This window comes from Lolium rigidum, chromosome 1 (assembly GCF_022539505.1).
Source record: "Lolium rigidum isolate FL_2022 chromosome 1, APGP_CSIRO_Lrig_0.1, whole genome shotgun sequence".
NCBI classification, from domain to species: domain Eukaryota; kingdom Viridiplantae; phylum Streptophyta; class Magnoliopsida; order Poales; family Poaceae; genus Lolium; species Lolium rigidum.
This window is the reverse complement of record NC_061508.1, coordinates 143,314,045-143,340,215: the sequence shown is the minus strand read 5'-3', so window position 1 is coordinate 143,340,215 and position 26,171 is coordinate 143,314,045. Positions and strand designations below refer to the sequence as shown.

The following is a 26,171-nucleotide window of genomic DNA, read 5'->3' as shown; positions in this document are numbered from 1 at the left end:
TTTGGAAGCATCAAGTCACTGAATCTTTGTCCATCTAATGAGTAGTACTTCGTAATGGCTAGGGAGTACATCATAATTTATCCCTGGCAAGTGTAACATTCAGAATCAACTAGCTAGTGAGTACTCCTACATACTTCAGAATTTACAACTATTGAGTGTATGGCAGACAAAAATATTTTCCCACACACACGGACAAAGAGTTCCAACCATAGAAATACAGTATTCCATTTATTATTTCCATGAAGAGGCTATATCCTTTTACATAGTTGAATTGCATTTATACCTGAATTACATTGATTTAGCACACAAGTTCATACTCTTTTTTTTACGCGTCTCTGTTATTGTTTCTCAGCTGTGAGCTTCGAGTGTATTCTCTACAACATATAATGCTGTTGTAATCGCTGGCTTCTCAGCGACTTGACGGTGCGCATAGCCCGTGTGGGGCCAGCTGCCGACCACTCTCCTTTTCTTTGTGCCTTCCAGAAAAAAGAAAAGGTTGTTCATATGGCGTAGGGCCATCGCCGCCGCAGCCCACCCCCCGACCCCAAGCCGGCCGTTGCCGCCGCTGCCCACCTCCCTGCGCCGGCCGCCGAGCTCCTCCCCCGCCTACTCTGCTCCCTCTCGGAAGAGATCGCCCGCGGCCGGCTGCGGCGTCGCACCGGAGAAAGATCCAGCCGCTGACGAGCCCTCTTCGCCGTCCGTCGCCTGCCGCTGAACTGGGCTGGTTTTCGGGTCTGCAGGTCAGTGTTCCTTCCTCCCAAGCCCACTTCTCTGGTTCTTCTTCTTCTTGGTCAGAGCTCCTTTTATGCCGGCGTCAATGCCTGTTGCCTGCTGCTGGTTGTGGGCCAGGGGCGCCTCTGCACGTCTAAACTGGGCGGCGATGAGGAGGCCCGACCCTCGGTGCAGACGCTGCCTCCGACCGGTGGCTGCGTCAGACCTCGCGTCGCGAGTCCAGCCCTCCCGTCCGCACCGCGCGCCACAGGCATGAGTGCCCTGTTCGGGCAGCCGCTGCGCCCGCGTCGGTGGCGGATGCGGCGAGCTTCCGATCGAGGGTTCCGGCGAAAGCCAAGCCGTTGATTTGAGCCGCCCCGTCATGGATTCGTCCACTTTGTTTGTGCCATGTTTCGATTTGGTACCCCTACTGCACTCTCTCTCTCTGTGTGTAGTCTGAGCTTCTGTGTTTGGGCGAACTCTAACTAGACAAGAGGGTTTGGCTGGTCGACGGTTCCAGATCCTGCCTCCGACGAGCAAGTTTGGCACTGGGAACCCTACGAGTAGAGTGGGGATGGTGCGAGTGTAGTGTTGTGTACTACAACCTTCAGAAATCCTGGAGACTTGGTGGTGATCGTTGGCTGTTTATAGTTTATAAAACAATTTTTTTGCTTCCATGTGCTAATTAATAAAACATTACACCATATTATGTATAGTTTATAATACTTTTTTTTGCTTGCAAACAAGTTTATTGAAATTTTTGTGGAAGGATATAAACTGCCTTTTGCTTGCATGTAGAGCACTTTGGTGATGAATTATCTATGCCTCAGTTCACTAGCAGTTAGTTACTATTCTCCTTATGGTATGGATGCTAGGCAGCAGCTCTCCTCCTCTTGGCCCCTGATATCTTCATCATGCTCAATGAGATGTTCTCGAAAAAAGATTTAGCCTGTGTTCTGTTTTTCCAATAACAGATCGGCTTGGCTATGTATATAATATATGTTCATTAAGATTCTGGAGAGAAGGTTACTGCAACGCAATCCCTTAAAATGCATTTAATTGTATTTGTTATGAACTGAATAACTAATGTATCATGTATCGTCTACTCAGTTACAACCATTTTATTTCTTATTGATGTTTGGATGAAATAATTCATTTGCATGAGATTATAATTTATGCCTGCCAATCAGAAATTTGAACTAAGGTGCTAGCTCTAGATCTAACTGTAATGTTGCTGATCTCGAATGTGTAACACAAAGTCAAAAGAATATGTGACGGCAGATTCAATCCATTTTCGTGAAACGTTTCAGTTGCTTACTCTTGATATCTTATTGCTGTATTCTATGCAGAATGACAAGATGGAGCTTCTGAAACCAGGATCGCTTCAGCATCTTGGAGAAAAATAGAAAATATGCTTGATTTCTTACTGCATGCTGCTTCATCACCAAAATTTATGAAAGATGCGCAACAGGCAAAGCAAGAGAGCACAGAAGCGAACAAAGCTATTTTCTTTGATGTTCTGGTATATATAATGATTAAATCATCTTTGTTTGCTGTCTTTCAAATATTATGGCTGTACCATGCATTATGTTTTTCTCATCAAGCTAAGTAAGCACACATGTAGCTTCCACATTTTGACATTTTCCTAAGGAAAATAGATCTTTACACTTGGTCTGCATATTCTCCATCTATTGCTATAACTTCTCCAATCATGTGTCTGTTCTCCTGATGTTGGAGGAGGACAAGAATATTTGCTCTTTGTTTGGTGTAGCAAGTCAACGTCCTCCACTTCCTCCTCTAGGAAAGGGTCCTGGCTCCGCCAAGCTCGGCCACGCCGCCACCAGCGGCACCGCATCTCAGGAAAGGGTCAAGTCGAGCTCTCCCGTGCCGCCAACAACAAAAACAGGTTTATGTGCGCCCTCGGCGACAATCATACGGTCACCCTCTGCCGCTGCGTTGGAACCAAACCCTGACTGTCCACAACCGCCTAGGTATGGATATCTATCTGTGGCCACGTTTATCCTTCAGTGCCATCTGCGTGTGGTTCAGGCGATGTGTTGTCCTGCCATGTGAATGCCACATCAAAGGAGGTGCACTACCTTGGCAAGGCCAGGATTCATGTTAAGAAATTTATGTACCAGTTTATAATGTCAGTACTATATCTACCAAAATTGCTCTTTGTCTATTCTTCAAAAATTTCAATCATATGGACCTCTGATAATTAAAGTCGTGGTAATGTTGAAAGATGAAAGACATACATCTGTATTAACAAGAAAACCATATGAAGTGGGAAAAATATGTACTAAATACCTTGGAATTTGAGTAATGGTTGTTATAATTGCTAATTGATTTTTAAAAGATTAAAGAGATACATATGAAAGAAACCGTATGTACTAAAGGGCCTGGGATAGTTGTTAATTTATATACCGTACTACTTAGCCATATTTCCAGATAACCTTTAGGCGCCAATGATTAAATCTGCAGATTATAGTATCTTTATTTACTATGACACATCTTCAATCAAATAGTTTCAGTGTATTGGATTATTGGCGGCATCAGTTAGTTATGTTTCTTAAGCATTGTATTGATTCCTGCACCTTGGTTTGACCTACAGGTTGGTCTGATTTTGTTTTATTTTTGTTATATAGTTGTCTCGCCATAGAGGTAATGCAGATCTAGGGTATATTTAGGTGAATGCAGGTTTTAGCATTTGATTGCCTAGACATATGTGTGCTTTGATTATCTAATGTTCGATATTTGTGATGGAAGATTATTGTGAATTTCCTATAGGCAATAAGTAGGCCTTGGCGGAGCTAAAAACTAAATAATGATGCACAATACTGATCGAACTTCATCGACCACAATGGCATTTAGGATAGTACAAATAGTTGCTTTGTGTGATTATCGTTATGTGTCATTAACTAACTTTAGGTTTCTACCGCTGTGATCAATCTTGGCCATCCACTTCGGCTTGTGAGATGGTTTGCTCTATATCGTTAACTCCCTCGATTCTCTTACTTGACTCTGGGTTCTACAGTGTGTTGGGCCCATTTTTAGTGACATAAATCAAAGAATTAAAAGGTAAAATTTGAAGAAAAATAGTGATAAGCAAGTACCATATTTGGTAGTTGTTGTGGTAGTGAATTTGGTCCTGCTTTGATTATGTCAATGTGTTTAGACTGTTACTAAATTGTTAAAATGATTCAAGCTATATTATTTATCTTGATTTGAGCAACCAACCGAGTGAACCTGGTTGATTAATGAAGTTAAATTAATTAGATCTAGCTAGCAACTCAATAAATGTTATCATTGGGCTAAAGGAGTGATTTTTTTTTTTTTTTACTTTTTAAAGTATGTGTGAATAGTCCGAGCTTTCCTGAATCTCTGAGGCCTACACTGCACATACATTACCCAGAAGCTTAGAACTATCCCTGGAAGCAATACTAGAAAAGAGTTAATGGAAGCAATACTACCCAGTTTGCATAGTGCCCAAAGTCACAATAAGAACCCAGTACTTCTCCTTTGTTTTAGGTTGTAGAAATGTCCAAGTATTTAAAGGTATTACTTGAAATTGCTTTCTAGCTCATGGTATTTATGGTGCATCAATTCTCTTGCACTTTGACTATCACCATGCTTAGCCCATCTGAGTGATGGTGATTTTGTCATGCAAACACTGGCATAAACAGATAAATGGGTAGCTCCAAGTGGCTATGTGTATCCATAAGACCATAACTTCATAACATACAATGCTTGCAGAGGTTTCATTAAAGGTTGCTGGTAAAAGGAAAGCAGGAACTCTGTGGTCTGACATTTTACATTGAGCAAACCACCCCTGGTTTATGTTTGACATCAATAGCTCAAAATATAGCAGGCCAAATTCAGTTTACAACACTCATGTTAGAATACAAAAGTACATACTTTGCTCCTGATTGAGGTGCAAATTCACCTGAATCAGTTATGTATTTGATTTTTTCCTTTGGAAACAAACATTCTGCAGTAAGACTTTCTATTATGTTCCTGTGCAACCTCCACTATTATTTTCTTTATTTTCTGTTGTTCTGCCAACTGAAAACCAGGTTTAAACTGTCTTTTTGCCGATGTTCTCCAGTCCATCTACGTTGGTGGCAGAGGCGGTACTAGAGGTGTTCTCCAGTCCATCTACTCCATGGCTAACTGTCCTCCCTGCCACCAGGGCGAAAACCACTCGGGTCTGCGAGCACGAAGAACCCCAATGAGAATACATTGAAGGACCTTGGAACTGGAGGTTGTTCAACGTATTTTGTTCTATTCTTGACCAGTAGAAAAACTAAAGTAGCACAACTACACTTAGTTCTAAGTTTTGTTGTACAAATTGACTCTTTTTAGGATGACCAAATTTCTCCCGTGTTTATTGTTATACATATTGATTGTTGATACTCTCGGTCAGGGATCTTGCAATTTTTGTTCATTGGCATATTTATCAAGTTAGCTGGCTCCCTCTCAGGGAAGTTAAAATTGATTTTGAGTGGTCTACTAACACCCTATGGCAGTTTTGTTTATCACATGACCTATGAAAATCCATTACCATTTTGCCCCTCTTTTGTCAACAACGCGTTACACCTGCAGTTGTTGAGAAGATCGAAATGACTGCGATGCTACCACGGCAGCCACATTATGTCAGGATGAAATGCAGGCGGCGCGGCGAAGCGCGCCTTTCATCTAGTATTACCTATATGCTTACTTATCTCCAGGGCACAACTGGATGGTTTTGTTGCTTGCTGAGATAAACCGTATCCCCCGCTTTCTCATCGGAGATCCCTTCCTTTTCTCAGGTGGATCAGTATCGGGCCACGACCTCACTTGAACGGGATCAGCATGTTGCTCAACCTTAGTTATGTCGATTCTGCATTGCCCATCCAACCTGACACTGATGTTCATCTCAGAAAGAATTGCATTTGTTGTAGGCCACTGGTAAATGTAACTGGGTGAGCCATTAATAAGTTCTCTCCTATCCTTGTGCTGATACAGACTCTGCAAGCGACGAGTGAGTCGAAACATTTGGTCGATGATCTCTTGTTCTAGATCCCTCTCTATCTCTTCCTCCAGCTCTTCACGAATGCTCTTCTCCTCGGCTGAAACTGTGTTCCCTGGTACAGCTAGCATCCTGCTTTGAATGACAAATACTTAGAAATTTGAACGGAAATAAATTGTATGCGGTGTATACCTCATAACCTACACAGTGTACTCTTAAGCAGCATGACTAGTGTATAACATAATTCAAACTGAGAAGAATTCTGGCAAGAAGAGAGGCGGGAAGAGATCAAAGCTCCGGAAATATCACAGGAACGAGTGGACTCACCTGGCTGGTGTTGCGCATGAGAAAATGGCGAGCTTGTTGTTCCACCTTCTAGTGTACGGTTAGCTCTCAAGAGAGGTTTGTGCCTTGTTCTTACTCTGGCATTTTCGATGACATCCATGGAATTTATATATACGCTGCGAATGTGCCACATCAGGTCCTCTGTTACACTTGCACTGGGCTTTAAAAGGGCTTTACAAAACAGCACGTGCATTAGCAAGGAAGAAGATTCAGGTCCGTGGGTTATCAATGGAAAATATTTCATACAAAACTCCATGCTCTCAAATTGATGCAAGTTCTCGTTTAGTAATGCGATCGATTGCTTTCTTTACTTCGGCGATTTCACCAAGCTGGGTCGGCGTCTGAGTTGGCTGCGAGTTATTTTAGATGGAAGGTGCAACAGCAAGCCTGTTTGCACTTTGAAGCGACGCTCTCGCATTCAGCTGGCATCAGAACGATGGAGCAAAGAGCCGTGTTGGCGGCTTGACGACGTTCTCCTCGTCCATCCATAAGTCTTATCAGTAAGGCCCTGTTCTCAGGATGTAAATGGTTCATCCGCTGGACATATACGGAGTTGCCACTACCGCCACATACGTGATTAGCAAATTTTGTGGCAACCGCTAACTATTTCTGGCGGCCTCATGCTGCTTAGCAGCGCCGCTTCGGCCGCCTACAGGATTAGCAGCTACTACTTCACGCTGGGCCGCCTAAGCGATTAGCAGGTACTACTTCCTGCTGTCGTGTGTTGCTTGATGCCTCTTAGGCTTACTAGTACTATGCATTCTCTGATGTAGTGATGCGTATGCACATACGTTCCTACTTCTACAACGGCTGAATTAATATAGCAGAAAAATGATCACAACAGAACAAAAGACAGAACTCTATCACTGAATTTCATTGAAGAATTCTCCGAACTTTGGATAGGCAAAAGAGGAACCAGCTTACATAATTTAGCAAAATATTAAAAGTAGAAAAGCCAGCAAGAATAGCTTGTAAGTAGCATGAAAACCTAAAACAGAGGAGCTGTATTCCAATATGAATGAAGCATATTTTTGGAAGATCTACTTTGTGCTTCTTCACTCAAAGCTCAACAAGCAAGATTCTGAACTTGTCTCAACGACACAAGTACACTTTCATCTCTCTCTCATACTTATTGAACTAATGAATGGTGGCAATCAGAAATCAAGAGGAAGGTTGGACTTGTTGACAGTGTCTTCTTGAGCTCTGATAGTTCACTGCTCTACACTTAAAACTGGTCCAGCTTCTATCCTGACATAATACTGCTGCATTAACCTTGTCTAGACCGGTATTGTCCTGATATAAATACAGAAACTTGTGCAATGGAGCATCATTCGAACTACTGAAAACATGACATGAATCTACATCTTCAAGTGCAACCAGGGAGCAGCATCAGCAGATGAACAGGAGTCTGCAAAAATGAACAAGTATACTGAACTTCATTGCAGAATTCTCCGAACTTTGAATACGGTAAAACAATTTGCAAACATGACAAAATGAACTGAAAGAGATTTTGTGAATAAATGAGCGTCACTTAGCACTGAATTTTGTCCTCAGGGTCGACCAGAGCATCCCTATTACAGCTTGGATGAGAACCAAGAGACTCCGTCAAATAACCAAAATCCTATTTAACAGTGGCACTTAAAGCTTGGATGGGAGATAGTGATTCATGATTAACTATCTCTATACTAGTACAAAGTTGTCGATATATGTATTATACCTCCTCATGGATCTATCATCCAAAAAATCAGCAAGTGACTCAAAGAAAGTTCCTTTATGTTGTATCTTACAACTAAGACAGAATTACTGTAATACAATAACTAGTAACAAGACATGTTCAGAGGCAGAGAACTAGCTATTGTGAAATAACAGCACAGCTTGTCTACATACACAAGTTATATATTATGGACAGAGGTGAGGGCCTAACCTGAGGTAGAAGGAGGCTGCAGGGAGGAACTCTCTCTTCTTAGGGTTACAGAGATAGAAGCACCTTATATAGGTCAGGACTGGGCTGGGCCAAATGGGCCAGAACAGAGAACAAGAAGACAGCCCAACATATACACCAACAGTTGTCCAACACTCCCCCTCAAGATGGGTGATAAATGTCAATCATCCCCATCTTGGCACAGGCTAGATTACACTCCTTTGAGCCCAGTCCCTTTGTTAAACAGTCTGCCACTTGTTGTCCTGATCTCACATAAGCCAATGAGATAATCCCTGCATCAATCTTTTCTTTAATAAAGAATCTGTCTATCTCCACATGTTTAGTGCGCTCATGCTGGACAAGGTTATTTGCTATGTTTATGGCAGACATATTATCACACCACACTTTCAAGCTTCCTTGCCTTAAAATTTTCAGCTCTCTTAGAAGGTTTCGTACCCACAACATTTCACCCAGACCCTGTGACATAGCTCTGTACTCAGCTTCGGCTGTTGATTTCGAGACAACAGATTGTTTCTTACTTCTCCATGACACCAAATTTCCTCCAACAAAAACACAATACCCTGAGGTGGATCTTCGATCATCTAAGCAGCTAGCCCAATCCGCATCACAATATCCATCTATATTTAGGTGTCCATTACTTTTAAACAACACTCCTTTTCCCGGAGTGCCCTTCAAGTATCTCAGGATTCTTTGAGCTGCTTCCAAGTGTCCATCCCTCGGATCATGCATATAGCGACTCACTACACTCACTGCAAATGATATATCTGGTCTCGTGTGGCATAAGTATATTAGTCTTCCAACAAGTCTTTGATATTTCTCCTTGTTTATGGGTTCTCCAGACTCTGCTGTGATTTTAGTGTTCTGGTCAATAGGTGTTGAAGCCACTCGGCACCCCAGCATGCCCATATCATCTAAGAGATCCAATGTATACTTTCTTTGAGATAGTGATATCCCTTTTGACGATCTTGCAACTTCTATTCCAAGAAAGTATCTAAGTTTTCCCAAATCTTTCACCTCAAAGGCCTGACTCAAGCATCCTTTCAATTTTGCGATTTCCACAACATCATCTCCCGTGATGATAATATCATCAACATACACAGCAAGGATAGTGATTTTCTGCTCCGAATGTACGTCAAAATAAGGTATGGTCTCCATTGCATTGACCATAACCCATGCCACACACCACTTGTCCGAACCTGTCAAACCAGGCCCGTGGAGATTGTTTGAGACCATATAGAGATTTCTTCGGTCTACATACCTTCCCTTTAGTTTCAGTGTCCGACAAATCCTGGTGGCATCTCCATATACACCTCCTCTTGAAGATCACCATGCGTAAATGCATTTTTGACATCAAGTTGATGCAAGGGCCATCCGAAATTTGCTCGCACAAGAGATCAAAATTACGACAGTGCTCATTTTTGCCACTGGTGCAAATGTCTCATCATAGTCAATGCCATAAGTCTGACTATATCCTCTTGCCACAAGTCTTGCCTTATATCTCTCCACTTTTCCTTCTGCATTTTGTTTTACAGAATAGATCCACTTACGACCTCATCGTATTCTTTCCTTTAGGGAGATCCGTCAACTCCCATGTTTTATTTTTCTTCAAGGCCTCTAACTCTTCCATCATAGCATTGCACCATCTCGGGTCCAACTCGGCTGCCTTCCAATCCTTAGGAACGGATACTGGTTTGCGGTGAAGCAACAAAAGCCCGAAAAGTGGGTGATAATGTCTCGTAAGAAATATAATTTCCTATGTCATAGTCATCATAACTCAGTCGCTTTGGGGGCCCAACTTTCCTTATCCCTTTCCTTATTGCAATTGGCAAGTCTAGGCTATTATTGGACTCAGTCTGAGATTGATTCTTCTCTGCAGAATTTACACTTGTGCTTCCTTGATTTTCTAGTCCAATGGGTTGCTCCCCCTGCCCCTGGTCTTGTTGCTCCTCCAGTGCATCTACTTGTTCTCTTTGTACTTGTCTTCTAGAGTACACAAGTGGATTCTGCAGCCATCTTTGTGGTGGTACGGGTCTAGGTGGTGTAGGTGTACCAGGAATTGCAGGAATCTCCGCAACAATAGGAATTTGTTGATGTTGTTGTTGGTCACCATCTTGCTGCTCTTGATCACCACCTTGTTGTTGCTCCCCCTCTTGTGCATCACCAAGATGGTCAAGCCCCTGGAACAAGCCACTAAGATCACTCTCACCGTCATAAAATGGTTCTGACTCGCGAAACGTAACATCCATGCTTACAAATGTCCTCCTGTCAGTAGGACTCCAACACTTGTAACCCTTACATGTCCGGAGGAATAGCCAATAAAGATACATTTGATAGCCCGATGATCTAGCTTGCCAACCGATGGCCTCGTGATCCCTTACAAAACAAGTACAGCCAAAGAGTTTGGGTGGTACAACAAAGTCATTGTTATTGAGAAGGAGTTGGCAAGGAGACTCGCATACCTAGAATCTTTGAAGGCATTCTGTTGATCAAATATGTAGCGATCATAACCGCCTCACTCCATAAGAATTTGGGAACATTCATGGTAAACATAAGAGATCGAGCCACTTCAAGAATGTGCCTATTCTTCCGCTCAGCAACTCCATTCGGGGAGGAGTGTCGGGACATGAAGTCCGGTGCGATATACCTTGCGAAGATAAGAAAGCAACAAAAGGTTTGTTGATATATTCAGTACCATTATCGGTTCCGATCACTTGCACCCGAACATTGAATTGGTTTTTCACATAGGCACAAAAACTCTGAAAACAAGTGAACACTTCATCTTTGTGACGCATAAGATAGATCCAAGTCATTCCGGAATAGCAGTCAATAAAAGTCACAAAGTACTTCATGCCACTTACTGACACAACAGGATACGTCCATACATCAGAGTGCACTAACACAAATGGGGATACACTTCTGATCCCTCTACTAACATAAGAGGTTCTTGTATGCTTAGCATATTCGCAGGCATCACAACATAATTTGGTTTTGTCCACTCCATTCATTACATCAGGAAAAACTCGAAACATTTTATCAAACGCCATGTGGCCCATTCGACAATGATGAACTAGTGCCATACTCTCCTTTCCTCCAACAATCGCAGCAAGCACAGAACTAGCATCGTGCCCCATCTTGTCACGATCTATGTGCCAAAGACCTCTATGCCTCGGTTGCAGTCCCAATCTTCTTGTCTGCTCTCCCTTTCCTGAATTAAACACATATATCTATCAACTATTATACGGTAGTCCTGCTGATCAATCAGGGCACTTAGAGATAGCAGATTTACTGGAAAAGCAGGAACATGTAGAACTGATGACAATTTTATGTTGGGTGTACATTGAACCGACCCCTCCCCTTTTATAGATTGTGCTGTGCCGTCTGCTGTTTGGATAGTGCCTCTATGTGTGGGAGGATATTGAGTATAAGAGTCAAACTCACTAATATTTCCAGTAACATGTTTGGATGCTCCAGAATCAAGAATCCAATCTGAATTAGCATTATGAGTGGCTATAGAAACTCTATCAATATTACCTTCATCTTTGTAGACATAGTGAGCAAAGTTCCCAAAGGTTGCTTCATTTTGTCCTTCTTCCTTTGATTGTCCCCGAGAGGTACCGGTAGTTGACTCGAAGCTGCTCGCCATATGTGCCTTGGGTGATATAGCGTGCCGCTTGTCCTCCACCCCTGCCATACTGATATCCATATGGCTGTCCACTACCTCTGCCATAGTGCTGTCCACCACCTCTTCCATAGTGCTGTCCATATGGCTGTCCACTACCTCTCGCCATCACCTCTTCCTCTCGTAGCTTCCTCTCGCCATGTGTGTATCCTCCTCTCCCCCTACCGGATGTAGCAAAGGAGGTACACTGATGCTTCAAGTGTCCCTTCTGCCCGCAAGTATAGCAGTCTCTCATCTCTTGTCTCTCGGTAGTGTAGAAGGTCGGATGAGGGACAGAATCGCTTCCCTTTGTCATATTCAGGCGCACTTCCTCTCTGGACATAGCTGCAATGGCTTCTTTAAGAGAAGGGGTAGTGGTTTGATGCAGTAAAGCAGCCCTTCTCCCCTCAAAATCTTGATTAAGACCCTTCAAGAACTTCATGACTCGCCGACGTTCAATCCAGCTTGCAGCGAAGCACTCACACATTCCCCATGGGCAAGTTCCGGAGGATCAACATGATCTAAATCTCCCCAAAGATGCCGCAACTCAGCCACATATGCCATCACAGTTTTGTTTCCTTGTTGCAAGTCATGCACTTTATCCTCAATCTCAGCAATCAACATAATGTTCCCCTTTCCAGAATAAAGATTTGATAGGGTGTCCCATACCTCCGAAGCTTTTGTGAGTGCCTCTACGTAAGCAGCAATGTTAGGAACCAAAGAGTTAAGCAACCATGCCACAATCGGAGAATTTATGGCATTCCACTGTTTCCATTCCGGACTGGTCTTGTCTCGCTGGTTCTGCAGCCTTCACCACTCACACGTTCATCTAGCCCTTTCGAGTTCAAAATCAACAGCGCCCTCCTTGACCACCGGAGATAGTTGGCCACTCCTTCCAACTTGATTTCGTTCGCCGGCGGCTCAAGTTTCGACCGATGTTGGTATAGGGAACGATTGCTCCCCTCCGACGAGATCCTCCTCCATCTCCTTTGGTAGTGATAAGTTCCGCCAGCCTTCTCCGCAGCCTTGGCCAAATCCCCGTTGTCCCCCATGCTTGACACCAAACTAACCTCTCGGAACCACCAAAGGACTTACCCGCAGGATGCCTCTTCGTCTCCTTACTTGTCACCGCCTTCCCCTCCTTGCCGCCGCAGCGAGCCTCGCTCCCTTCCTCTTCCTCCCGGCCTACCGCAGCGAGCCTACTCCCTTCCTCTTCCTCTTCCTCCTAGCTGCCACAGCAGACTAGGCTTCCGGATCGGCAGTCCTTCCCGTCGTTGCCCTCACTGCCCCTTGCTCTGATACCATGTGGACAGAGGTGAGGGCCTAACCTGAGGTAGAAGGAGGCCGCAGGGAGGAACTCTCTCTTCTTAGGGTTACAGAGATAGAAGCACCTTATATAGGTCAGGACTGGGCTGGGCCAAATGGGCCAGAACAGAGAACAAGAAGACAGCCCAACATATACACCAACAGTTGTCCAACATATATAAAATACAAACCACATATATGTGACAACCAAGACATATAAATGAAGCAATGTAAACATCTGAATGCTACGTGCCGGACAGTCATGAGCAAGAAGGCAGGATTCAAGGATTCAAATACATATAAACTGAGCAGCAGAGAACAGATCAAGTACACTTTCTATATCTAAATTAAAACATGGCAAAAAGGAGTGAACTTATAATGCAAATTTAAGAACATACCTCCTCACAGATCATCATCATCATCCACAATATGAGCAAGTGACTGAACATATTTTAATCAATCTTGAAGGTATATCAGAACTTCAACAGTTGTACTCTTCAATCTAGTTCTGTAATCACTTACACTCGCTGTCCAGTACTAAAAGCTAATTCAGAGGGTACCACGGAAGCAGGCACAACAAGAATATCCCGAGCTATCCGAGAAAGGACGGGGTATTTTGAAGAGTGAAGGGCCCACCATTCAAGAATATTGAAATCATCTCTGCGAGGGAAGATATCCTCTTTCAAATATGTTTCAAGTTCATTGGTAGGCTGCCGTTGCTTCTTGCTCAAATGCTTGTCCCAATCAGCTAGGTTATTTTGTTGTGTCCCAACCTCGTCATTATACTCTCCTTGTGATAACTCATTCAATGAATTTGACATTTGCGAAGAATATTCCTTGAAGAGGCCATTGAGGGTTGCTTCCACCTTGCTCACGTGTTCAGTGGCATTTGATCCAAAGGCTTGCTTGAGAAACTCAATGAATTTTCTGAACCGCGGATCAAGGATTACGGGTATACAGTTTGGCAAGTACGACTCAACCCAATACTTGTTAAACTTCTCTTGCATATTTTCCACCATTGAATTGATAATTCCATCCTTGCGCGACGGTTCATCCTTTCTTGATGCTTCTCTCTCTAGTAGTAGTTTCACATTCCAGACTTCATGGAAGCATAAATTACAAGTTTTGTCCATCCTCTACAGAGTGGAGAAGAGCTAAAACTATCTGTTCCATCTTGAAGGTTTTCCGCACAACATCTTCTTTCCCCAAAGTATGAAAGGCCTTTCGAAATGGGAATGCTGACTCAAGCATTAGGTATGTGGAATTTGAGCGTGTTTGCACATCAACCGAAGGGAGTGCACAAGAAACACCAACTCGTGTAACTACTTCATTGAAGTTATCCAATCGAGTCTGAGAGCTTTTCACATATTTCACACTTTCTCTTATATTATCAATCACACTTTTCACTGCTGTCAACCCATCTTGAACAATCAGATTAAAAACATGGCATGCACAACGAATATGGAGTAATGCACCTTCAGAATGCAACATTTCCTTGCCTACTAGATTTTCTCTCAGATTATCAATCATTAAACTTTACAGATGCATTATCAATAGTTATGCTAAACAGCTTGTCCTTAATATTCCATTCTTGCCAACTTTTCAGTAGAATATTAAACATTGCAACTCCTTTGTGGGGAGTCTCTACCATACAAAATCTGATTATCTTCTTGTGCAATTTCCACTTCATATCTATGAAATGAGCAGTAACGCACATATAACCTAAAGTCTGGTTCGAGGTCCACATATCAATAGTTAAAGATACTCTGCCAGCATACCTCTTGAACCCTTCACTAGTTATCAACTTCTTTTCATAATACAGTTTCATGATATCATCTTTAATAGTATTTCTAGAAACCATTTCGAATAGGGGATTTAAACTTTTGACAAACTCCACAAAACCAACATATTGAACGATTGAGAAAGGAAGCGCATCTAAAACTATCATTTGTGCAAGTAGTTGTCTAGATAATTTGAGATCAAACTCCCAATTCTTAAGCATAGATGCATGAGGAGAAGAAATTAAGGACTTCATCTTTTGCACAATGAGATGTAGATCTGACCTTATTGGACAAGTGGTCAAGTGTTTGCGGACACCACTTGTACCCACTTCGCATCCAGCTGGCAGAAATTCATTGCAATGCTTACACTCAGCTTCCACAAGTTTTCCATCATTGTAATGGGGAATGAAATCCCTCCAAAGACGGAAGTTAACCTGCGTACTTCACTTCCTACTAAAGGCAGTAGATAACATTTGTAAGAACATTTTCACTAAAATTTAAATAAATAGTTGTTGCAGTTGTAAAAACATTTGTAAATCATCTCACTGCGTGAATGAGTTGTTCTCGAACCACCCAATGGAGAAGTCTCTGGAGATGGCGACCTCGATGAAGATGGAGACCTCGGCGTAGATGGCAACCTCGGCGTAGATGGCAACCTCGGCGTAGATGGCGACCTCGGCGTAGACTTGGCATTTTTCTATGAAGGGGGACTTCCTTCCATATCCGACAGTGACCTCCCTCTTTTTGAAGCTGCCACATTTGCAAGAACTCCAAGACGAGACGTCAACATATTCACCCCAGGAGACCTGGTCACTCCGCAAGGAGAACCTCCTCCCTAGAAAAGAAAACAAAGGATATTCACATGGATCAGTGATCCATCCAGATAGAGAGGCCATAATTCACATGGCACCACACATATGTAAAACAAAAGAGGAACTGAAACAGATTGTATATCAAATACTCACTTCTGCTCTGACCATCTTCGACTTCTTCTTCATATTCTGTAGCTCATTCACTTGCTTCGTCCTCCTATCTTGTAGCTCTTTCCTCCTTGCAGACCACCTCCAATTTTTTGTTGTTGTACTCTTGCTTTAGCCTCCTCTCTTCTTGCTTATGCCTCCTCTCTTCTTGCTTATGTTTCCTCTCTTGTCTCTCGCTTCCTCTCATCTTTCTTTCTCAATCTCGCACTCAAATAAGTGTAATCAAAATTTATGGCAATAAAACATAAACAACGAAACGAGAAGATAGAGATGAGGGACTCGCTTCCTCTGCTCATCGAGGGCATCCCACACCTGCTGCTCCTCATTGATGGTTTCCCACTTTAGCCTCTGCTTGTCAACATCACCCTTGGGATCCAATTCTTCGAGCCATACCGACTTCATGGATGGGCCAACCATTTCTTCGAGGTGAACCGGCTTCATGGATGAGCCAGCCAATTCTTCGAGCTCAACCGGCTTCATGGATGGGCCAGCAATCCCTATATAGTCAAGAACACATATAATTAGAAACATAGTCAGCATTTCTATTTCTCTCAATTAGAGATTCTCTACTGGTTGGCCCATGTAGACCTATATGTCACAGTCAGTTTATTCCGAGTTTCTGACCAAATGAACAAGGGCACAATACAAGACAGTACAGTATAGCGACAAAAATGAAGCCATGCCAACTTTCTATCAGGTCACACTTTTGTACACATGCATAGGCAATCTCATATCACTACATATCCTATCTATGAACTGATTGAGCTGCATAAATAAAAGTGAGGAAAGTGGAGTTATTCCATCTTCCATGAGCATCCATTTTGAGTAGGTTAACTGCAAAAGTATATAAGGCTAGTGGCAGTAACCTTACCTATATGGTTACAAATGTTTGCTTCCATTTGTATACCACACGGTAAACGCATCTTAGACCAACTATGAAACAAAAGACATGTGTATATTTCTCTAGTTGTGGCATATTTCTACGATGAGATATAACAATGCAACAGCTGAAATGAAATCCTAGTGAAAATAGGAGCATCATGTGATTTGTCTAGTTTGTTGTCAATCCTATCTTCTTGTACAAGGCAAACATATTTATTTACAGTTATGTGAAACCTGAATCTACCCTTGTCTTTTATAGTGTCCTAAACTCTAAACCTAACTCTGCTAGATTCATGGTTACAGTAACACAAAAGCATGCGACAAAATGCCGGTGACCAGTTAGGTTATACATTGAGAGCAGAAACGTTGGCAAGCCATTCACACATGTTTTCTAGCCATCTATACTAGAGTGAAAAGATATGATGCCCCGACCAGAAAATATTTCAGACAACCCATAGCCAGCAAATTCGAGCGAAGCAGACAAGCACAAAAGCCTCGAGTGAAGAGGAGAGGTTCCATTGATCTTTTACTTGCTGTGATGATTCAACCAAAAAGGCTTTAGGAAGAGTTAATGATGTTATGGTTGAATTACATATGACATATGTACCTGTTGATTTTATATTTATGGACATAGGTAGCAATACCTCTAGTCCTATAATCCTTGAGAGATCTTTTTTTAGAACAAATGAGCTATCATTGATTCAAAAGAAGACAATGTAAAATTCTGATTTCCACACAAGAAGTGTATAGAGAACTTTCCAAAGAATAAGGAGGTAGCATCATTTAAGGTACCACATAATTTTCATACCACTTGATCCAAGTAAGTAAGCCTAACTATATGGCTATAAAAAAAACGCTGTACGGGAGGCAACCCGGGATGTTTTTTTATTTTCTTTCTACATGATTGATGTAGCATGTTAATTTTTTTTTTTGTTTAATCTCTGATTTCTAATAAAGTACCAAGGTTTTACCCATTTGGATGATAAAAGTTATAAATAAAATATGGAGCTGCTGATTCATACACTACACTTTCTAGTGCACGATTTTTCTGATTTTTTGGTAACTCCTAAAATCTTAATAAATTTATAGTTAGGGCCGGGCAGATAGGAGTGCAACCGGCCCTAAAATTTTTGGGGCCCCAAATTTTCGATTTGATACAGAAGGCAGCCTATCAGCAGCAGCGAACCAGGGACGAGCGGTGGCGGCCGCCCTGGATCTCCCGTGGCCGAGAAGGGTAACGTCCTTATGTAGCCTTCAACAGCGCGGCTGCCGCGCAGGGAGCAGCGCCATGGACGTCTGGCTTGAAGCTCTCTGCTTCAGGTCGAAGGGGTATGACCGTAAGGAGAAGATGATGGCCTCTTGGGCTTAAAAGCTTAAGTGAAAAGGCCCATACATAAGGCCTGAACGGTGCCGCGTTGCTTAATCTTATCCTTGAAAACAAATCGGCTCAATCAACGTCCGCTTAAAAAAGATCCATGTACACATTTTGGTTCTCCTGGAAAAATCATGTTTTATTCAGCGGACATTTTATTCAAGGGTCCATCTTTATAATTTTTTCTTTGTTTTTTCATACCCTTGGCAGTTGTATTATTTGTATCCTGAAATTTGGATATTTTGAGCACCAATTTTAAGAGTAAACTTATCCTTGCCCCTTCCAAATTTCTGATGTAATTTTATTTTGTAATTTTTATGCCCCCACAAATCTTTGCTCCTGGATCTGCCATTGACGATTGTCGTTTTTAAAAACTCAAGGTATACGTGTATGTAGCGTTCCAAAATTTAAGATCAGGCACGTGAAAGATCAATTACACATTTGTTTTTTCATACCCTTGGCAGTTGCCCAAGGTAAAACAGTTTATCTGGCGATTCACACATAATAGCTTGCCTTTGAGAACTAATATGAAGCGGAGAGGAATTAAGTGTGATACCCTGTGTGTATGCTGCAAAAGACCAGATGAAGATGGCGCCCATCTGTTTTTAAAATGCAAAGACACGCGGCTGATATGGAGAGCATTAGGCTTGGAAGATGTCTGTGATCGCATGGCCACATATGAAAATGCAGGAGCAGTGGTACATGAAATCCTCCAATTCAATGATGAGAAGAAGATTCTATGCTGCTGTCTGCTATGGCGGTGTTGGTTGCGTCGAAATAAAACCAATGCTGGCGAGAAGACGTTGACAATACCTGAGGTGATTGGGCAGATTCGATATTGGACCAGAGAGTCTATGCAGATGAGCCTGGGGAAAAGAATGAGGCAACAGTTCAGCACACAGTGCAATGGCAGAAACCAGTAGGTGACCTCATTAAGATAAATACCGACGGTGCTTTTGACGCTGCCACACGCCACGGTGGATGGGGTTTTGTTGCGCGCGACGCACAGGGGGCAGTTCGAGGCTCTGGGGCTGGCAATGTCCGACATGCATGTTCTGCCATGCATACGGAGGCGCTGGCTTGCGTCGAAGCTTTACAAGCTGCTGCTGATTGGGGAATGGGTACTGTCTTGCTTGAGACGGACTCGATGAATCTGGTACAGGCACTGAAAAGCGCTGAGTTTGATCTGGCGCCGGAAGGGGTGTTATTCAGAGATATTCGATCTTTTATTAGGTTAAACTTTGGGTCGGTGGAGGTAGTTTTCGCTCCACGTATGTGTAATAAATTAGCACATGAGTTAGCTGCTTATGGCTCTGCCCAAACGGCTGTGCGTGCGCTGTGGATGGACATGGTACCAGATGCTGTAGGTTGCTGTGAGGCCAGCCTGTTTGCTGAGCCTAATTAATGGAATATGATGTTCCAGGTCAAAAAAAAAAGATTTTTTAGTAGGATTAGAGGCCCATTTTAAAGTTTGGCACAGGGCCCCGGATTATACCAGCCCAGCCCTGTTTATAGTAGGTGTAAATTTGCATCCTCTATAATCACAAAAATTGGATAAAATTCTTGACATGTCTAAGTGGTCAAAATAATTCAGTTTTGCTGCAGCAAAAATTCTGGACAAATTTTGCCTTTCAATGTTAGATCCATTCTTTTGAGTATCAAAATGATTTTTTACTTCAAATTTTTGATGTATTATAATGAGTAGAACATTATATGCTCTTTATTTCATAAAGATACAATTTTATTTGTGAAGAAAATAGCAGTAAGTATGATATCTTTTTACCACTAATGTCACTCCATAGAAAAGAATGTGAAGAAAGTTTCGTGTTGAAGTTTTTTCACAGGGAATGGAAGAACACCACATCAAGAGAAATCAAAAAATGGTGAATACCATAAGCTTGGGGATGCCCAAGACACCTCACTGGACTCATATTAAATCTCTAGGTTGCACCCTTCTAAATTTTGTTTTTTGAGCAACATAGAATTCTCACTAAAACTTGGAGCGTCTTTGTTTTGTTGTGTGTTTAGTTTTATTTTTATTTTTAAAAACCATCATATTGAATACTTATTATGCATATGAATGAGCTACTGGACCCAACTCTCTTTTCATGAGTTCATCATTTTAAAGAAGTTGCATACTATTAAAATTTGAAGAGGGATGCAAAATTCAAAGCTAAAATTTATATTGTGTATAGTATTACTAGTTTCAAATGCTTTATTGAGTGATGATGTGCTATGTGCCTTATTTAGTTCTAATTCTCACTAGTATACATAGATGTTTAATTTTAAGTATCATTGTTTGATGATGAATGAATAGCTCTATGGATACTATTGCATGCTTTTAGATCTCTTGCTAACCAAAAGAAAGGAATTCCCACACAAGCATAGACTTGTTTCCAATTCCACTTAAACTCAACAGTCTATCATATCTACCTATATAGCACTTGCTATTCCAAGTATAGTATGTGTGTTATGCCTCCAACAATTTCAAAATATTCCTTTTTATGTAATTTAAAGCTCATATGAAAGTAAGGTGTGGAAGGAAAAACATCATTATGCATGTCATGGGTTTGACTAATTATGAGTAATGAGCTAGGTTGGAACTACAGCTGGGCATGGGCAGCCCGTCCTGGACGGCCCGAACCAACCTGGCCCGAAAATTTCGGGCCGGGCCGGGCTTGCATGTCGAGCCGCGTTCGCCCGAACGTCAGGTCGGCCGCGCTCGGGCTTGCGGAAAACATGATTTAGGCTTAGTTTGGAACGGGCTTGTTAGGCTAGGCCGGGCTTTCATCCGTTCAGGCTAGGTACGGCCTGGTTTATAAGCCCTAATGTCGGTCCAGGCCGGGCTCAGTCCTAGAATTTAGGTTCGGGCTTTTTTTGGGCTTGGGCTGAAACCCGATCCGGCCCGAGAAATGCCCAGGTGTAGTTGGAACCATGCTGGTATGGGGAATACCTTTCAACATTGCACTTACATTTAAGTTGATCATTATGTACCTAGTTACTGGCGGCCACCTCGGATGAATTGAAAGTGCATTATCACACTTAGGACCAGAGTATGCATGTTTGCTAGAGAAGTGCATTGGGGTACTAACTAGAAGCCATGCTTACATGGTGAAAATTTCGGCACGAGCATCCTCAAAATAGGAAGCAATGAAAAAAGAATATTTTACATTTGAAAAAATAAGTCAGAAAAGAAAAGAGATATGCATGAGAAAAAAAGTTAGAGATGATGCTCACAAGACTGTTGTCCTTGTTATCCCGGTATGGATGGCTTAAGATGATACTTTTCAAAGTTGATTTTGTCCTTTGTATAGACTGCACATGGAGGTACCCCTTTGTGTAATTCTTGGTTAAAACAAACATGTGAAAGGTCTATGATAATTTAAAGCATAGTAGTACGAGGTGTGGTCTTCTAAGTGTTGCGGCATGAGGCGATACATACTTATAAGAGGTCAAACACATGAATATTAGGTGTCTCTGAAACAAAGAGATACATGGCACCCCATCCTTATGAGTATAGTTGACATGAATTGCACATCTTAAAACTTGGTTTATGCTCTCTTTACTTTCTATTTTGTTGAAGGTTTAGCACATATATTCCCTACTTACTTTCTTATGGTCAAGAGTCAAGAGTATCAAAAAGAAACAAAAGAGAGGATAAATATTCTTCCAATCAATCTCTATAGGATTTTCCCAAGCATGCTTTATGATTCATAATACTTATCATTCATTTGCTTACAATGTTATTTACTATTATGCATGCTTCGTAGAATGTAAGAGTTATCACTTTATGAGTTAATGTTACTTATTGTCATTATTTATTGACTGAAACTTGTAAGACTTTGCATGATTACTTAGAAGCAACATAATAAATTCCAAAGTTCATGTTAGTTTTATCACCTTTATGCTCGGGACGAGCATAAGTTAAGCTTGGGATGTTGATGCATGTAAAATGCATATATGAACTTTGTCCTTTATTAGAATGAATTCCCACAATTTTGCAACATATATGATGATAATACCATGTTTTAGATTGTTTTATGGGGATTCGCCAATGATCCCCTTTATTTGGTTTATAACTCTGCAGAACAAGAATTCCCTGTTTTGTGTATTTTTCACTTCCAGACACCTATACAGAGTCAAATTGAGCTATGATTTTTGGAGCTTCATTTTTTCATCCGGAGAAGCACCCTTGGTCCTGGAAGCACACCTGGAGAGAGGCCTGAGGCCCAAAAGATCCCAGGTGGCGCACCCAAACATGTAGCGCGTGCCACCCCCTCTCTTTTGGCTGTCAATCATCGAAATCGCTTGACTCTTTCGCCCACCGACGTATTTTGACCTAAAAACACTATATATATGACCCCGAAGAGTTCTCGGGAGGAGAGCGCCGCAGGAAGATAGAAACACAAAAACAGAGGCTGAAGTAGCGAAGATTTGAAGGGGAAACTCCGTCGAGATCACCATTGGGGGGATCTCCACCTTCTCTAACGTCTTCCTCATCATCGCCATGATCAAGGGGGAGTAGTCCACCTCTGGACTACGGGTTTGTGGCAGATATCTTGATCTATTTCTCTCATGTTCTTCATTGTTCTTAGTGCCATATGAGCTACCAATATGATTATGGTCATATTTGTAATAACTATGTGGTGAATCTTTATTCTATGATATGATACTATGAGATTTTGCTATACTTTGTGTAAGATGTATTGAGAGATGCATATTATGTACCCCGTTCTTAAGTATTGATTCTGATCTAACTTGTATGCAAGAACGTGTGTGGGGTGATGTGTGTGTTAGATGAAATAGCATGGTTTTAGTGATTGAATAGTGACAACAAATTTATGATCTATTATGGTTTTGCCTTTTCTTTTGCTAACTCACTAGGGATAAAGTGAATGCATGTGCTATGTTCATTATGTGACAATGTTCTTGTTTGTTCAAGGTAGTTTCTTTGATATTCAAACATCATGTCAAAGTTCTTATAGCTATAATCTGTTAATTCTTAATACAAGATTGCTTGAAGTTCATTCCTATCTTGTGGAGTGTAAGAGAGATGTGTTGCATCATCTCTATGTTAGGACGTGGTGCCCATATGAATGCTTATCTTATACATGTTAGAGTTATTGTCTTCATATCTCACTGATGAATTGTTATTATCCACTACAACTTTAAAGAGAGAATAGGCAAGTGAACCCATAAACCCCGGTCCAATTTTAATCATAAGAAACACCTTTCCATCACTTTTATCTTATTTTTTATTTGTAGTATTATTTTAATTTGAAAATACAAAATTACTTTTATTTCTTATTTGCACTCAAAACCCCAAAACAAGCAAACATTTACCGCTTTTACTTAGTTTATTTCATTTACTTAGTTTACTTACTTTAGTTATTACTTTATTTATTTTTACTTACACGAAACCTTGTGCTTGCCACACGGTGGAGTTGGGGACACAAGGCTTTATTTTATTTTGCAAGATTGTTGCAAGAAGAGAGAGAGATACCTCTTTACTCCATTCCCCGAGAGTTCGATATAAACCCTCAAGTTACACTTGTGGGGAAAATACTCCGCTGACACAACACTCTGCACTTGGAGTCCCAACGTCATCAGCAACTTACGCACAGATTGCAGAAGTCATCATTGTCGTCGTTGATCCCACTTCAGGGAAAGATCCGTAGCCCTCACCAGGCCTGCCATGGATGCCACCACTAGGCTAGACAACGCCTCCGTCCTACGCGAGTCCATCAAATCACGTCCAACACCGAGATCTTGCTGCACCATGCATGTCGCCGAAACTCACCGTCGTCGATGAGGTAGATGTACACCGCTCCATCTTCTTGCCTCCACCATGCAACATGTGCTCCAAAAATGATGCCTCAAGAGGGAGAGCGATGCCCAACGAGCCGTCGTCCAATCTGGAACACTCGGGTCTAGGGTTTCCCCCTGGAGCAACACGAGAAATTATATGTTAGCTAAAACAACGATGCCTTTAACTAGGTAACGGCGTGAAGACACCGCCATCGCTCGCCATGACCAAGGTCATAGCACGGGTTTCACCGGTAGCCGCGCCTCCCCAACTTACCACCGGTACTGAAAGTGGGATCAAGTATCAGCCATAGCCAGCCGGCCAACCACCTCCGGCGGAGGAGGGAAGCCACCACCACCATGCTTGGGGCTGCCCCCGGCTTCCTCGTGTCGCGAAATTGGCCTAGGAGGTGCAGCCGCTGCAAAGGAGGATGTCCATCCGAGCTCATCTCGACCCAAACCAGAGCCCTCCTGCATCCGCCGCGGTCTGTGCCGACCGTCGCCACTCCGAAGCACCGTCGGCGGATGAGAGAATAGGTGACGCTGCCGCACGGGGAAGGGGTTAGGTAAAGAAGTTCGCTAAAAAGTGGTAACCTGAATGAAGAGGCAAAGGTCCTGTTACCTCACGGGCTTCCATACTTACTAGATTTAGATGTGCGCCTTGGCGCACGACCCCGTAGAATAGGTGACAATTTACACATTGTATAACGTGGCTAAATGATTTTCAAAACAAAGTCAATAGGATGAAATTAGGGTAAACAAAATACACAAAATCACGACATAGTAGCAAACGCGCTTATGTACAGCCATATAAATAGAAGAATATATTAAAACTGGTTTCAAGACCAGTCATCGAAAATGCATCAAGTATTTATACAAATCGATGATAATAGTCAGAAAATAAGTCTATCAGTCCACAGGCCACCCAACCTTTCACATAGTCAATCGCTGGGTAAAGTATTTTGGGTATTGTATCATTTAGAATATACTAACCACATGAAAAATATAATGTACCTCTAATCCTTTTTAGCCAAGAAATAATATAAATCACTGTCAAGCGGCAGCCACGTCTAACATAATTACTTCGAAGTCATCATGAGAGAGGGTCCAACGAGTGTAAAGTGCGAGATATGTTGTTCGATAAGAGCTACTCAAAATGTTTACAATGGTGCGGAAATAGCATAACAATACATCAAGAGAGGAGCTGATTTCGGAACTTGGAACCCATTGAAAATAGTCCATGTCTGCACACATCAGAGAGAATTCAAATTAAAAGGATGTAGTCCAATGAAAGACGCAAAGAAAGTATGAACCATTCTACAGATATTCAACGTTTTTAGTTTGGAAGTGAAATGGTCTAAAAGAATCTTATCTTACCACCTGAAGCGACACAACTAAACATAGTTCTCCATGAAGTACAGTTCAATTTGCTACCAAATTGTAGTTTCATCTATTTCATATTTTTTGATGCCTTTGTGGATGCAAGATCTAAATAGCTAGCCTGCATGAGATGTGTTACTCTCAACTTATTTCAGCTGGTGGTATACTGACAAGTTGATAACTTTAACAAGGAGAGCATCTCAGTGGTAGATTAAAAAAGACCAATCTTTGACCACACTACAGAGCTCAATTTTGACATAACTTCCATTTGCTTTTAAAAAGATGGCTTCTCCAAAAAAATAATATACATGATTTTCATGTGTAGCTATTACAACCCCAAATATATTTTGTGACCGACAATTAAAATATGATGGATATATCGGAGCAGCAAAGCATGCAGTGTCAAAACAAAAGAACTACCTTGGAGCTTGAACGACAATGAAACTATCGATTCCTATTTCCACGGCATAACCAGATGGAAGGCAAAGAATAATCTTTCTGACACGGCTAGTAGGAAATGCCAAGCTACTGTGTGATAAGGTAATTTTAGGCAGATCTATGGAAGCATAAAACATTTTAGTTAATTAATTTCAGAGTAATGAGTGGTATATTAAAGCACCATTTTCTAAGTAGGTAAGGAATCAGAAGTCACCCAAGATACCGAAAGTGGATTGGCCAGGCTGTAATTAATTCAATGACTAGCTCGGCTAGCTCCTCCTACGTAATACTCTTTGGTAATGGTTCAGGCATCCAGCAAGGAGGACCATTCTAGTATGAACAAAAAGCATGATGACAATACAAAGGAAAAAAGTCAGATCATTATTAGATCGGCGCATGGGTAAGAGCCGATGTAAGCTCGTATCCCGGGATCGGCAGGGATTTGATCAAAACGGCCAGGATTACTATCCCTAGCGCATGTGCTAAGCGCCGCATTGTACATGCCCTTAGTACCTGCAGATAGAATCGGAGACTCGAGTTAAAATGAACAGAAATCATAGC

The 26,171-nt window shown here is 41.9% G+C and overlaps 1 protein-coding gene and 1 long non-coding RNA gene across 3 annotated transcripts; one reads left to right on the top strand and one right to left on the bottom strand.

The window, feature by feature from the left end:
- The first annotated feature begins 586 nt into the window (after positions 1–586).
- On the top strand, positions 587–5,205 carry LOC124682501. Of its 2 annotated transcripts, XR_006996306.1 has the most exons (3): positions 587–740; positions 2,061–2,702; positions 4,820–5,205. It is a non-coding gene; the product is annotated as an uncharacterized LOC124682501 (long non-coding RNA). The 2 variants fall into 2 exon arrangements; XR_006996305.1 differs by lacking the exon at positions 587–740 and having other exon boundaries at positions 1,212–2,702.
- Positions 5,206–5,427: 222 nt separating this feature from the next.
- Positions 5,428–6,067, bottom strand: LOC124652175. Its single transcript, XM_047191198.1, has 3 exons — positions 6,050–6,067; positions 5,915–5,922; positions 5,428–5,854 (listed from the first exon to the last, which is right to left on the bottom strand). Exons 1-3 carry the CDS (start codon positions 6,065–6,067, stop codon positions 5,428–5,430), a joined length of 453 nt encoding a protein of 150 aa, XP_047047154.1.
- Between the last annotated feature and the right edge of the window lie 20,104 nt (positions 6,068–26,171).